Consider the following 16,418-nt stretch of genomic DNA (forward strand, 5'->3'; position numbering starts at 1 on the left):
GGTCATTAATGTCAGAAAAAAACATTAAAAGTCCCCAATTCTTTGGAAAGTTCATACAGTATATCTTGAATATATTCACACATCCTCCCTTAACCATCTATCCATCCCTTACCATCAAACTTGGGAGTTTTCTTCCTGCCCCAATCTAATCCAATTTGTGACCCATCTAGTCTGATAATGTCACCTACCAGGGGTCATATCATTCAAGAAAACTGGCTCTTTCTCTTCCAGGAGTTACCACATGCCAACAGCTTCTGAGCTAGTGGTGGGATTCCATGCCCATCTTGACCCCTCTATGATAGGATTTTGTCTGGCTTGGGCTTCCCAGGTCTTGTGCATAGTGTCTGAATCACTTTGAGTTCACATGTTCAGTTTCCCTATTGTGTCCAGGTAAGCACTGTTTCCTAGAGGATTGTCACCACCCCTGGCTCTTACCCTCTCTCCACCTCCTCTTCCAGGAACATCCCTGACAGCTAGGATGTGTAAATGTTGATTTAGGGCTGAGCACTCCACAGTCATTTATTCTCTACAGTTGAGAGTTTCTGTTAATTAAGGACATAATTCTTGACTGGTAGTATCAAATTGATAGTCAAGGAATTTCATTTGTAAAACAGACTGAACTACTTTCTACTATAAAATATTAAAATGCTGGGAAAACTATACACATACATTCATACACATTTTATTAGTGTGATATTTTGTTGTTGCTGTGACCAAATATCAATACCAAACAACTTAAGACAGGGAAGATTTATTTTAGTTGATGATTTCAGGAGTTTCTATCCATTACGTAGACTGGGCATGAAAAGCAGAATAGGTCCCATGGTGTCTGTTAAGGATAGAGAATGCCTCTATTGCCTGGCCTTTTCCTTTTTCTCCTTTTACTTGGACCCTACTCTCTGAGTGGGTGGTATTATACACATTCAGGGTGAATTACCCCAGATTCCCTGTAGCTCATCTTTTTGAAAAAGCTGTTACAAAAACTCAAAAGTATGCTTCATCAAGCCCTGAAGTTGACAACATTAACTGTTTTAAGCCTAGCTTTTGTCAAATTGATACCCAAACACATCTCCTTACATCGTAATAGTCTATCCTTGGTCCCTAAAGTTTCGTGGCTGACTAATAAAGCAACATATATACAATCCATGTAGTCTTAACAGTGTTGTTCAGAAGTTCTAAGTTTCTTCAGAGACTCAAGGCAAACCCTTAGCTATGAGCTCCTATAAAATTAAAAAAAATTTTGAATATTGGAAATATACAATGACACAAAGTATACATTCCCATTCAGATGAAGAGGTACAGGAGAGTAACATGAAGGACTAGACAAACCCCAAGATCAATACCCAGCATGGCAAATGTTAAATCATATAGCTAAGTTTTCCACCATCTGATGGGACCCCAGAGGTCTTGAGCACCTCTGGCCTTACAGCAACCTCTTATAGCATTGCTGTTTGCAATTTCTACAGCCCTCTCTTTAGAGAAGGCTTCAGTAATTAACTGCATCTTGGTAGACATCCCATATTCCTGGGGTTTTCATTGCATCCTTTGCTTCACCTCCACATTTTAATGAATTACCCTTTGAGGGGCTTCCTTCTAGGACACCAACTCTGCTTTATGTTGTTTTATGTTGAAATCAGGGTAAAAGGCCTATGATTCCTTAACTCTCTGCCTATCTGCAAAATCAGTGCTATGTGAATAAAGTCAAGGACCACCACAAGCTCTAGCAGTAGCCAGGCTCCCTTGAAACATGGACATAGTTGTCTCAGAATACACCTGAGGAAGCACTTCCCTAACAGTATGCCAATGTCACCTTGTGCCTCGGATGCATGGCAGATAGTTACAGGATTTAATGTTGGTCCTCTTGAATATGATCTTGATTGCTTTGGTCCCGTCCTTTTTTGGGACATGTTTCCCTAAGATCAGCCTTACAAGCAGTTCCTACCAGGTAGTCCTAGAATTCTCTTCTCACAACAGTGTTTTCAAGTGCACCCAGAGCTGGAGAAATGGCTCAGTGCATAATTGCACTGGTTGCTATTCCATGGGACCCCAGTTCCATCCCCAGTAGCACTGGCTGCACACAGCTGTCTGTGATGCCAGTTTCAAGATATCTGATGCCTTCTAGATTCTGCAATCACTATATGCACATACTACACAGATATATATACAGGCAAAATACTCAGACATGATTGATTGATTGATCAATTGATCTATTGATGTAAAAACCAAAGAAAACAACAAAACAAAACAAAACAAAACTCCACAACCTCCAGGAATCCAACCAATTCCTGAGTTTTGAGATGTCCTCGGGATATCTTTCCTATTCCTTCGATGTCCTTGGCTTCTTTTTGGTGGCTCTGTTGTCTTCAGCAGCTCCTTTTTCCTTGGCTCCAATTTTGCACATAGTTCAAAACTTTCTTCTATGCTTTTTTGTTTACAACCCTCACTAAAAAAGCAAAAACAAAAAACAAAAAAAACAAAAACCTAAGCTGTTAAGCCACAGCCTGAATGCTGGGCTGCTGCAAAATTTCCTCCACTAAAATTTTTAGTCTATCACTTTCAAATTTAGCCTCAAAAGTCCCAGGGCTTACTTAAAATACCAGTTCTCTGCCACAGTTTAAAATGAATGCCATGAGTTCAGTTTACAATTGTCGTTACTCCTATCAGACACCTCCCTAATGGTCTTTGTAGCCCCTCTCTATCAGCATTCTAGGCATTTGCACTCACTACAGAATCCCTGGCTAAACTGTGGCTCAAGTATGTAGGACTTCTTTTTGAAATGCTCACAAACCAATTCTTAAAAGGTTTCTCCATGGTCAGGATAGCCACAGATCTGATCCTACTTCTTCATACCAAGTGCTTTTTTATTACTTAGACTTTCATCTCCTGACAAATACCTGAGGGAAACAACTTGAAAGGCAAAAGTTATTTATTTTGACTTAGAGTTCCAGTTCATCTTCTTAGGAAGGGTGTGTCAAAGCAGAGCAGGTCACATCATGGTGCCAAAGAAACTGGAAAATAATGCCTTACACTAGCTAGCTTTTCCCCTTTTTGTTTTATCTGAATCTCCATCCTGTGGGATGGTGCCATTCACATTTATAGGAGGCCTCTCCTGCTTAATAACATTGTGGAAATGTCCATATAGAAACAAGCAATATGTCTTTTTCCAGTCCAAACAAGTTGACAGTAAAGAGGCAGAGGTGGGTGGATCTCTGTAAGTAAAAGCCAGCCTGTCTACACAGCAAGTTCTGGAACAACCAGAACAATTGTGAGACTCTGTCTCAGGAAAAAAAAATTAATAAACATTAAAAAAGAAAAGTGGACTGGAGAGATGGCTCAGTGGTTAAGAGCACCGACTGTTCTTCCGAAGATCCTGAGTTAAATTCCCACCAACCACATGGTGGCTCACAGCCATCTATAATTGAATCTGATGCCCTCCTCTGGTGTCTGAAGACAGTAGCAGGACAGTGTACTAACATGCATAAAATAAATCTTTTTTATAAAAAAAAGCATTTATAATAAAAGCTGGAAATTGAGACACCTGAGTAGAGCTAAGAGTTTTAAAGGCTGTGGATATGGAAAAATTGCATTTCATGTCCTTCTGAAGCAGCAACCTGTCAATGTCCCCCAACTCTGATTGGAACCATACTGTAGATAAGTCTGGGTTCAGGTTTCTACCATCCTATAGACTATAACTTGTGAGCTAAGCAGTCATGCAGGAGGTTTTGTGAACCACGAGGATCCCCAACTGAAGCAAAATACAGATCTACTCTATGGACAAGCAGCATACCCAGAGATTCCTCCAGAAGGGGTGTGGGAAGATGGGTGTCCTGTTAAGTCAAGCTATACAATTTTAAAACAAACAACAAAAGATGCCACCAATAGAAGCAAACCAGTCTTAGGAGCAATTAGCAGATACACAAGCAAAAGAAAAAGTGACTAACTGGCTAAATGAATAGCCTCTGTAGTAGAAGAACAAGGTTATACAATAGAGCAGACAAAATTTCATCTGAAGACCAGGGCAGTGGTGGCGCACACCTTTAGTCCCAGCACTTGGGAGGCAGAAGCAGGCGGATTTCTGAGTTCGAGAAATCCTGGACTACAGAGTGAGTTCCAGGACAGCCAGGGCTACACAGAGAAACTGTCTCAAAAAAAAAAAAAAAATTCAGCTGAAGAATGATTGTAGAGAATTTTCAGATATTCCAAACGTCTGTATCATCAGCATATTTAGGTTTATATTTGCTTACGAAAGAAAAAAAGTGACTTCTCTGTTTTCTAGGAAATTTTATGGTTCACAAAAGCTTTTCATATTTAACTCACTGATTATATGCTCACATGTCTTTAGTGGACTAGAATTTTGGTACTGGGAATTGAACCTAAAGCCTCCCATTTGCTAGGAAAGCATTTTACTACTGAGGTATATTGCCAGCCTTAGTATTTAAGCCTAAAAACTAATGAAAGTGGAGCGTGGTGGTGTATACCTTTAATCCCAGGACATAGAGGGCTGAGGCAGGTTGAGTACCATGAGTTTTAAGGCCAACCTGGACTACACAGCAAGATTTTGTAACAGAAACGCAACAAGGGCTCACCAGATCATGATACCAGGTGACCTCCAGATCCTTAGAGATCTACATGATAGAGATTGTCCTCTTCCCTTCACACACATTCCATAATGTACACAGAATAAATATGTTCAACTGTGATTTTTAAATATTTGGAAATAGAACAAGGGCAGAGGAGTTGGCTCTTTTGAGTAAAACAGTTGTCACACAGATGTGAAGACTTGAGTTGAATCTTGAAAGCCCTTATAAATCAGATGCGGTATCATGCACCTATCATCCAAGGGATTGTGGGAAATAAATGGGAACAAGAGAATCCCCAGAAGCTTGTGGAAAATTGCAAACAACAAAGAGCCCTGTCTCAAACAAGGTAGCTCACTCTTGTTCTATCTCCCTCTTCCCTCCTTCCCTCCCTTCTTTCCCTTCATTCCCTTCACTTCCCTTTCCTCCATCTCTCCTCCCCACTCTTAAACACATTCTCTCTTTCTTTCTCTCTCTCTCTCTTTCTCTCTCTCTCTTTCTTCCTCACTCACACACACACACATATATTAAAAGTAATTCAAAAAGATCATGTTCAGATATTTCAAATTTATATATATTCTCAAAATATATAACTATTCATCTATAATATATCATATATGTATAAATATATAGTATAGCTATAGATAACATATTATTATGTAAAATACATAATATATAACTCAAAACTCTGTGACACATTTTTGGTCATGGTTGTTTGTATTAGAAAGTACTATTTTTAGCTGGGCAGTAGTGGCACATGCCTTTAATCCCAGCACTTGGGAGGCAGAGGCAGGCAAATTTCTGAGTTTGAGGCCAGCATGGGCTACAGAGTGAGTTCCAGGACAGGCAGGGCTATTCAGAGAAACCCTGTCTTGAAAAAACAAAAAATAAATAAAATAAAAAATGAAAGTACTATTTTTTAAATCATTACATAAAACTTCCACATAAAAACAAAATGACCCACCAGACATTTTCTTTCACTTCTGGGTATTTTATTTTCATTTCATCATTTTCCATGTTTCATTAATAAGTTTAAATGATCAATTAACACCAATCGTTGAGATTGGAGTGGCGGATACTAGGATAATATGCATTTAGTCTTCCAGACATTCTAGACAGACTCAGTGTCTTGCCAGCTCCAACAGACTTCTTGTCCCTGCTTTAAATCCATCCATATCATTGGTCCATCTTACATCACAGACAGCAACTAGAGGATCATAACAGAGAGGCTCAAGGATTGTTACCCAGTAAGCAGCCAAGGTCCAGAAATACATTTTCAGTTTGCAGTTACCCCACATCAGCAACCTAGGGAGGAGTTCAGTGGTTTAGATACAGCCAGTACTATGCTCTAGAAGTAGGGAAAGAGTTTAATCATTTGATGGTAGCAGTAAGGTTTATGTATTCCCATGTGCGGCTTCCATCTTTGGGGGCGGAGGGTAGTAGTACAGGGTTAAAAGCAATAGAACAGTGTCTTTCAAATAGAATGCAAGTAATTGCCTGATTCTTCTGACTTCCTGAAGGACGGGGCCTGCTATTGCATATCTGTATTATGAAACCCCATCTATTATCTTTGCAGGAAGTGGGAAATATGAGTAATCCAGGGACCTAGAATCCTTTGTCTTTTCCCTTCACCCCCACTCATGTTCAGGATCTTCCCAGGATTCTCAGGAAATGTAGCATCCCTGCAGTTAGTCACCTACCTCCTGGGAAACCACTGTGCTTTTAGAAGACAGCAGCTTTTCTTTTTGTTTAATAAAAACTCATTTTTCTGACCATTGGATAGATCTTCATAACCCAGACAGCTGTTCTTTTGGGCTCTGACTTGTGATTTAGAAGGATCGCGTGTAGGACATGACAGAGATGTATTATGATGGTTTGCAGTGACTTACTCCTGACATCTGCACGTCCATATATCCATCTACTTGCAAATACGAATAGTTTGGTAGGATGGACTATTCAGTGAAGTCATCATCACTGAGACCACAAGATTACCCTGGGCCAGTCTGTCAGGACACCAAACAACTTCCTGGAGAAAAGATCCTTTCTCAATCAACAAGAACACTGTGCAGTTTGCTGTGGAATAAGACAGAAGTGTTAATGGTAATGGCCACAAAAAAAAAAAAATAGTGAGCAGTGGAGCATCTTTGAGCTCTCAGCAGTCTGCTTCTATGTTTGACAGAAAGCCTAAGCCTCTGCTCAGGAATGTTTCAGAGTAAGTGAATTTAGCTAAACCTTAGGAGGATTTTCCCCCCTTTGGTCCAAACTGTACTCCAGGTTTAGGGATAGTGGAGAAATGAGTGTCTTTGCAGTTCTTCATTCTACACCATGTAAAGCTATCTGTGAGTAATCAACTGTTCTCTCTGGCTGCCACAAATAGTTTATTTTGTGGAAGGCTTAGTGGAGTCCTTCAGATTAAAGAATTTGTTACATTCAAAGTTTTGACTCCTGCCAGCGGTTTTATTTTGTTTGCATTTAACAGATGTAAAATGACATTGAGACTATTGTTGGTTTGTATTCTGTTGTGTTAGCATCTTCTGGGTACTTTTGTGGTGAGTTATTTCTGTTGACTAAGACAGTAAACAATAGACCGACTAGACCCTAAGTAGGAAACATTAGTTAGACCTGCATGATGGTTGGGTTTTCCTTTGGATTTCTTCAGAAGCAGCAGCTCAGTAAATGGATGATTTCTAAATTTAGAACCAATCCGTTGTTCTGTGAGATAGTAAACACAAACAGTTGCCTAAAGAAAAGATCCTTTTATTTAGGAGAAAAGAAAGTAAATAAAGAGTATGAGCAATAAAGTCCATTCTTGATCAACAAGAACACTTTGTTTCACTCTGTTTACCAGTGTTCTTATAAAAACTGTTGTTAGGAGCAGTTAGCCAAAGTGGCTTAGCTCTTTTCTGTGGCTTTCCTCTCATTCTGAACATCAGCACTGTGGTTATTAACACTGCTTACTAAGAACGTCTCACATGGTTTTTGCATACAAGTACTATCAGTCCAGACCAGACAGCGCCTAAAAGTCCCCAGTGATTTTAAACAAGAAATTGCAGAAAGAATTCTGGAGCATGTGTTTCTGAGTTGCTGTTAGTTCCATGGGTTGGTTGGGTTTTGTGTGGTTGGTTGGTTTGGCTTCATTTCTGGGGGTGTTTCTTTTCTTGTTGTTAGAATTAGAGTTTTTCCATTTTCCCATAGGAGGAAAATATTTCTATTTGTTCTTAAAGGCCATGTGTCCTTAAAAAGGATCAATTTTTTTTCCACATAGATCTTTGCTGCTAGTAGACAAAACAATGCACTAAAGTACTTTAATATTCCTTTCTTTAAAAGTCTGGCTGCATATGACAGTTTTTCTGCTGAAAAAAAAAATGCGTAGTCTGTAATGTTTCCCCAGAGATCTATCATGGATGATATGACAAAAAAAAAATCATTCCCAGGCATACAAATTTGTTCCATTTTCTTTTGTTAGATGTTCCCATGTAAGAGAAGATAGGAAGGGAGGGAAGGAGGGAGGGAGGGAGGGAGGGAGGGAGGGAGGGAGGGACAGAGGGGTAAATAAATGGGTGGATGCAGCTTGGCTTTTCAATTTCATAGAAATGTGATTAAGGATCAGCTCTAAGCCTATGAACCACTGTACTTTGTGACTAAAGAATTCTGATATAATGAAATTATCTTGCTTACTGCTCTTAGGCACTGTTTAAAATATAAAGAAGGCCAAATCAGCCTTTTCTCTGTCATGAACATTTAATAAATGTGAAGTTGACTTAAAAAGAAGAAAGAAAAAGAAAAGGTTTAGCATAGATTTAAGCACAGCCATTGAGAGAGAAAAGTACTTAGGCAAAGGGTAGTCTACAGCCAAGTGTGGGTTCCAGCTTCTCAGGAGAGCCCAGATAAGTTTTCTTTGGTCTTCCTAACAACATGGTATGTTTTGTGGCAGTGTACTTAAAAACATATTAGACGTACCTTCACGTGTTGTATTTTTAATTGTCTATTTTAAAACAGATGATACAGTTATAAATCCCATGACTTTGGCTGGTGTCCCTGGAGCTAGCCATTTTTCATTCACTCACACCTAACACTAAAACTGTCCTATGTGTTGAGTCTAGGACCACTTGGTGATGAGTTTAGTGTTTTTCCAGTAGATACTTCAGCGTGGTAAACAGATAACCATGTGATCTGCTTATCACTATAACTTGTGACCGTAATCCTGGACATAATAAGAACCACAGCTAGGTTGTGGGTTTGAAGACAGTTAACTGAAAACATGTATTTCTGTGAAAAGTTCTACTGGAAGTACATTCAAGAAGTTATTTCTACTTTTGTATCTCAAGAAGTAGAATTGTTCTTAAATCTCAAACAGTGGCCCAAGAGCATGAGAACTGCCAAAATATGTTCAAAAGTAACATTTCCCCCTCCCCCAAAATGCAGAACTACTTAACCTTCTGAGGGTTGTTGAATCTAGAAGGAGAGGAACAGGAGGGGGCCAGCGTGGAAGCAATTTTTGTCAGGACACAGATCAGAATTAGTGCCAAGTTCTCAAACCCATACCCTCTCTTATTGCCTGCCCATCGATGCCCCAGATATGACAGAGTCAGAGTAAAACAAAAGAAAAGATGCATTTTGTAACTGTGATACTGAAATTAATATTTCAGTATAAATGTATGACAAATGTGATGTTATTTTCAAAGGATAAGGGAATCTGAGGAGCTTTGGGGAGTGTAATAAAGTTTGATACACTAGAGTTTTTATGTAAAAGCTATTAACACAGATATTATACATGGACAATGTAATAGCAATAGGAACTTGTTGAACCCCAATGTAAAATGTAGAAATTTAGCTCAGTGGTAGAGTGCTTGCTTAGACTCTAGAGTATGAGGCTCTAGATTTAACTTCCATCACCACAGGAGAGGGAGGGAGGGAGGGAAGAAGGAAGGAAGGAAGGGAAGAAGGAAGGGAGGAAAGGAAGGAAGGAAGGAAAGAAGGAAGAAAAGGTATGTAATATTTTGACACAGTGCTTCACCCTTCATTTTTAAAGAAATAGACCTTCACAGTTAAAGTTGAAATTGTTTCCCTTTGCCGGTCTTCCTTCTTCCCTCCAAATAAACATTTCTGTGATCTGTGGCTTATAATGCCCTCGTATGAACAAAATTAAATAATAATGGTTGGTTTGTTGTTGTGCATCTCACTTTGCACTTTGTTTTATCCTCCCGAATGTTCTATTGTAGAGAACTGAAATACTGAACACACAGATGTCGATACTGGCATTTAGCTCATGTGTGGTACTTTCCTACACACATACTTCAAGCTGTTTTACTGCTTAGGATATGGGGTTATTTTCACTCTGTCTCAGACAGTGCCACAAGGGCATCCTTGAGTCCTTGTGTATGGCACTAGATTCAATGCTAATTCATAAAGGTGGCACACACTGAACCTCATTAGATATTGTTAATGACTTTCCAAAGTAATTGTATGGATGTTAGACGATGAGTTTCTTCATTGCCGTGTCTTCACAGTACTTACAATGGGGAATGTGGTTCTTTTTGTTTTGTAGATGAGGAAACCAAGGCTTCAGGAGAAGGAACTTATTCCGGGCTCATGGGGGTAACCAGAATTAGACCTAAAAGAAATGTGGTTTACCTACTACGTGTCCTGTTCTCTTTTACATGTTAATAAGTTGACACAGTAACTTTCAAATATAGTCATGAAGATTATATCAGGGCATTTGGCTTAGACAAGTGGGCTCTGGGACTATACATACATAGATATTTGAATAGATAATCATGATCCATGTACTGTACTAAAGAGTACAAGATCCTCAGAACAGGAGAAATACCTCACAAAATCCCAGTGCCGCGTGACTGACTACCTAGTGTTCAGGAGGAGACCCGTGAACCAAGCAGACACTAAAATAACAACTACTGTAGAAGAAATGGGGAAGGCCTTCAGGATCTAGGTATCTGGCAGTCTCCTTCATAGCAGCAAGTTCCTCTTACCCCACAGTCCATAAGTCTGAGCCTCCAAGTCCAAGAGCATCTTGACTTGTTGGCTAGAACACGGTCTGTGGTACTCCCTGAAGCAGCCGTACCTAGTGAAATGCTGTCTGGTTTCCTGAGTGAGCCTTTCCCAGGAGACACACGCCTCTTCAGCTGTCCCCAAAGACAGATCCTTTGCTTGTTTGTGCTTTGCCTCTGGCCTCTTGGCACAACGTGTTTTTATGACTTCATTGCAGCAGGAAGAGCTGATGACCTTTCCGAGGCACAGGGTGCATGGTTTTTACCTCGGTGGCCCTTGTAGGCCACGGAAATGGAAAACTAAAAATACTTTGAGATAAAACGTGTCATTGGTGATTTTGAATCTGGTTTGTCTCAGGAAGCCTCCCATACTCTCCTGAGTCAGCATTCTCAGGGGTGTTTTGGGAGAGTTGTAGTTACCTTTCTTACATGGCTTCTCACTCAGGGAGTTGGGTACAAAAGCTCGGGTTATTTGAGACCTTAAGAAAGACGTAAGCTGGTAGATCTTCAGGTCCTTGTCCTGAAAATTTAACAGCTCTTTTTAGCATCTTGATAAAGTTTCTTATAAAACATAACATTTTTCATTATTTCTTTTATCTTTCCAGGTTATAATTATGTCGTTTCCTTCTTCACTTTCCAACCTCCTAACTCTTCCACATGCTTTTCCTTTTTCAAATTCATGTCCCCTTTTCTCAATAATTGTTCTTAAAGAAGTACTTGTATGATGCTGCATGCTCTTAAATATATAAGTACACTATGTATGCTTTCATGGTTGACCATTTGGTATTGGTTAACCAAGCAATATGTTCTTCCTTAGTTTTCTACAGTTTTGGGGTTTTTTGTTTTGTTTTTAAAGTTTTATTTATTTATTATTTATGAGTATACTGTAGCTGTCTTCAGACACACCAGAAGAGGGCATCAGATTCAATTACAGATGGTTGTGAGCTACCATGTGGTTGCAGGGAGTTGAAGTCATGACCTCTGGAAGAGCAGTCAGTGCTCTTAACCGCTGAGCCATCTCTCCAGCCCCCCAGCCCGTAGTATTTTGTGTAGGGTTGAATCCTCCGTGGTCTTTCCCTGTACACATTAGCTTATGTATTGTTTTTGTCCTTGTTCAACACATATCTAGAAAGTCATGTTGGTGAGGTTTTTATGGGTATATCTTCTGACATGCTAGGAGACACAGTCTCATGGCAAATTCCCTGATCTTCAGAATACTAGAATCTTTCACCCTATCTTGGGCAATGTTCCTTTGCCTGAGGTGTGGGAGTTGTTTTGTAAATGTATCCATTGAAACTGAGCTCTACAGCTCTGTATTTTGATTAGTTATAGTTTTCTATAATGGGCTCTGTCTCTTGCAAAGAGGAGTTTCCTTGATGAGGGAAAGGACTACTCTTTATGAGTGTAAAGATAAATATTTAGAACAGAGTTAGGAATTTTGCAGATTTTAGTAAAATGGTGGTTGCAGATTCTGCCTCAAGATCCGTGACTTCAGTACCATAATTGGCTAGGTTTCCATCTTGGTGAGTGGGTCTTAAGTCCAAATAGTGAACTGTTGGTTACTCCTACTGTCTTATGTAGCACTAATGTACCCTTAGGACTATCATACTTTGCTGGTCATTGTGGTTCATAGGCCCCAGAGCTTGGTAGGGCTGTTGGTTGCTTTCTTCCTTTGGATGCTTCTTGCATGGTTTCTTCTGATACCTCCTCCTGAGAAAGGAGATTTACAGGTTAGTTCAGCTCAAGGTTTTATGGGCCTCTTAGACATAATATCTTGATGGAAGACATTTAATTTTTAGTTTTGATAGCCTCTCAGGCTTCCTGTCTAATAAATTCCTCACTTCTTCTTTTGGTTAATCACAAATACATCTGCTTCCTAGTAAAGAACTATAAAATGTGGTTTGGTTACTGGTACCGTGTGTGTGTGTGTGTGTGTGTGTGTGTGTGTGTGTGTGTGTGTGTGTGTGACCTGTCACCTCCCTGCAGCAGTAGTGGAGTACCAGAGCCCAGGGTCTACTGGTTTTCTTATTGTGGCCTTCCTTATGCTCCCTTTCCAGGTTGTGGTGCTTTTGTCCACAAAGGCTGCAGAGAAAGTCTAGCCTCCTGTGCAAAGGTCAAAATGAAGGTAAGATGTTTCTAGCTTTTAGAATACTCAAAATGCAATGGTTTAAAAATACAAAAATCAGGAACAGGAGAGATGGCTCAGCAGTTAAGAGCACTGACTGCTCTTCCAGAGGTCCTGAGTTCAATTCCCAGCAACCTCATGGTGGCTCACAACCATCTGTAATGGGATCTGACGCCCTCTCCTGGTGTGTCTGAAGACAGCTACAGTGTACTCACATAAAATAAATAAATAAATCTTTTTTAAAAATACCAAAATCAGCTGGATATGGTGGTGCACACTTTTAATTGCAGCACTTGGAAGACAGAGGCAGGCAGATCTTTCCATATAAGGTCAGCCTGGTCTACAGAATGACAGCTAGGGCTACCCAGAGAAACCCTGTCTCAAAAATCAAAGCAAAATCTCCACATGTAGAATTTAGATTGTAGTGGGTTTTGTGTTTGTTTTAATCATTTGGTGACAAATTTAAAAACAAATTAATCTAAACATAGTTGTTTATTAAAATGATCAATCACCTTCTTGATTAACACACTCAAAAAGAATTTGAGACTTTGAATAAAAACAGTGCTTAGCCAGAGACCCAATCTTATAGTCCCACTTGGGAGGCTGAGGAGTTCCTTGGTTTGATGTTAGCCAATTTGTCAGTGAAACCCTGTCTCAAAAGAATTTTTAAATAAAATGAATGGTTTTTAGAACTTTCATATGTTGAACATTTCTCTGTGTTCAAACATTTCTGTTTAAGTGATTGACTTAACTAGCTCTGCAAATATCCTTTGCTCCTGGAATGCCTAGCTTCCCCATCTAGAAGCATGAGGGCAGTGGGTGGATAGAAATCAGAAGCTCTTGATATGTGATGGGGAGAGGGAGGGGCTTCCTGCAATTAGAACTGACCTACCTGGTCTTTTCTCCAAAGGTACATAATAGATAGTAGAGATATAATGCAAGAATGGGAAGTACCAATATTGGTGCCATATGAGCAGAAAGCATGCCTTTTGGATAGCCTCTGTGACTGTGTCACTGTTGTCAACCATACATAAAATGTGTTCCTTCTTCAGAGGACTTCCTTGTATGTCTACAGGATGCCCATCAGTAACCATATTACTTATTGCAGTGGTCTCAGCCTTGAGTGTTTATCAGCATCTCAGGATTTTACTCAAAGAAATTTGCTGCTGTAACCCTTCCCCCAAAAGGATTTCCAATTCTGGGGTGGACTGAGGAGTTCACTTTTCTGAGGGATTCCCAAATGACACTGATCATCCTCAGACCCCACTCCAGGCCATGCTGAACTAGTATGAAAATAGCTAACTTGTGTGTCTGGGTCTTTTCAGCTCAGTGATGTATATTTTGACTCTGCTGTACTTTAAATTTTTAGTTTATGCAAAGACTTAACAGTTATACCAATTTGATATCCCTTTTCTCCCCCAAAACTGAAAGCTCCTCCAACCCTCAGCTCACAGTGCTACCTATCACCAGCACTCCCAACTCCCCTCAGCCTGCTTGCTTTCCATTTTTCCATAATGTTTAGAATCTTCTGGGTCCATATTTTTCTTTCTTTTTTTTTTTTTTTTTTTTTTTTTTTTAATTATTTGTACCTTACCCCACTAGAATATAAGCAGGCAGGCAGGAATCTTTGATGGATTAGTACAGTAGACTCAGTGCCTAGGCTAGTGTCTGGTATATGGTAGAGTGTTAAAATTGGAAGGACTGGAGGGCAAAGAGCAGTCAAGGGTGCTCAGTGGCTGCTGTTCAAATGGGAAATGCATCCCAGATGCCCACTCATTCTAGCATCTCCCTACCTGCTTCCACCACTCACCGTCTGTCCGAGCATTCAATCTGTGGGGTTCACCATCTGATAAGACTGTGTGCATGGGGTCTGTAGAACATGGACAACACAGAGAGTGGCATCTCTTTTGTATATCATTATAAGCTGTATGGAAGCATTCATTTTCAGTTGGAAGTGATCTCTTTCCTCTTAGTGATTTGTTTCAGAGTGAATGCTTCAGTTTGTAATTTGTCAAAGTATTTTTGTGCATGCTCTCATGAAATTTAGCAAAAATTAGCATTTTATGTAAGAATGTAACACTTTACAAATGCTACTCATCAAAGGAACAGAAATGAACAGGGCACAGATGATACTCTTCAGTAACTGACAGTACAGTGAAGATACAGACAGGTATTTTCTACAAGCCAGAAAAGGCTCTGCAGATGGCTTTGGTATCTGTAGCAAAGAGAGAGTACTTAGATCATCTGGAAATGGAAGAATGCTGTGCCTACGCAGATGACCAAAAAACATTCTTGGGATGGGGATGAGGGCACACCTAAGCGCTTATCTGCAGTGTATGGTGAGCCCAAAGATGGCAAGCGGGGCTGCCCATGGCCCAACACAATGTTCTCTTTTTACTCCAGGCTTCTGGAGTCTTGATGGGGGATGAATTTTCAGTGTGGTCTTCATGTGTTTACCTTCTTTTCTCTTTAGCAGCCAAAAGGGAGCCTCCAGGCCCACGATACATCGTCGCTGCCCACGGTCATCATGAGAAATAAGTGTAAGTAGCTCAGCGCCCCTCTCAGAAGTATGCTCACACATTTTGTTCCAGACTTGATGCTTTTGCTTGCTTGTCATTCTTAATCTGGATTGCTGAGGATAGCCTAAGCCACCTAGCAAGATCCTGTACCTATGTTGTAGTATATTAGGCCACTAGTTTATCCTGCCACATTCAATGACCAACAACTTGCATTACACCATCAAATCCACCATCAGATACCTCCTTGAAGGTATCTCACAGTATGTGCATCAGCTGAGAGGTGGACTGGAGTTCATATGTGTGAGCAAGTTATTCCTGTGCAACTCAGTCTTCTCTTCAGCTCCAGAGAAAATAGTTGATTTTAGAACCTCACAGCTGTGTGACTCACGTGAGATCTTACTGGTTAAACTTAATACAGCCCATGAAATTCTATAAATGATTCTTTTGTTGTTTTCAAATGTTGGGTTGTTTTCATTTGGGTTCTCAAATGTTACACAAAACTGAGTAAATTATATTCTGTCATTCACACTTTTAAAAAACTGTAATGGGGGGTAGAGGGGCTGGAGAGATGACTCAGCGGTTAAGAGCACTGACTGCTCTTCCGAAGGTCCTGAGTTCAATTCCAAGTAGCCACATGGTGGCTCACAACCATTTGTAATAAGATCTGATGCCCTCTTCTGGAGTGTCTGAAGACAGCTATAGTGTACTTACATGTAATAAATAAATAAATCTTTAAAAAAAAAAACAAACTATATGGGGGACTAGGAAAGTGACTTAGGCAGCTAAAGGTGTCTGTTGCCAAGTCTGGCTAGCTGAGTTCAATCCCTAGGACCAACATTGCTGAAGAGAACCAACATCCACAAGTCATATCACACACACACACACACACACACACACACACGTAATTTTTAATTTAAAACACTATTTTAGCTTCTATAAGAGAGCTGAGAAAATAAAAGAGTTTGCCTCCAAGCCTGGCAAAGTGAGTATAGTCACTAGAACCCATATGATAGAGCAGAAAACCAGGTCCTACAGGTTGTCCTCTGGCTTCCACATGGACTCTGTGGCACATGTGTGTATACATGCATACAGAATAAATTTTAAATCTAAAAACAAACCAGGGGGCTGGAGAGATGGCTCAGTGGTTAAGAGCACAGACTGCTCTTCCAAAGGTCCTGAGTTCAAATCC

At 40.0% G+C, this 16,418-nt stretch overlaps 1 protein-coding gene across 10 annotated transcripts in view; it reads left to right on the forward strand.

Moving 5' to 3' along the window:
- Akap13 (A-kinase anchoring protein 13) overlaps positions 1-16,418 on the forward strand; it is a 303,651-nt gene that overhangs the window by 250,383 nt on the left and 36,850 nt on the right. For all 10 annotated transcript variants that reach the window (XM_031387008.1, XM_031387010.1, XM_031387009.1 and 7 more), the window contains 2 exons: positions 12,643-12,710; positions 15,184-15,250. In XM_031387008.1, the coding sequence (XP_031242868.1) occupies positions 12,643-12,710; positions 15,184-15,250 (135 nt within the window). The remainder of the gene's footprint in view (positions 1-12,642; positions 12,711-15,183; positions 15,251-16,418) is intronic.

This window comes from Mastomys coucha, unplaced genomic scaffold (genome assembly GCF_008632895.1).
Source record: "Mastomys coucha isolate ucsf_1 unplaced genomic scaffold, UCSF_Mcou_1 pScaffold21, whole genome shotgun sequence".
Classification (NCBI taxonomy): Eukaryota; Metazoa; Chordata; class Mammalia; order Rodentia; family Muridae; genus Mastomys; species Mastomys coucha.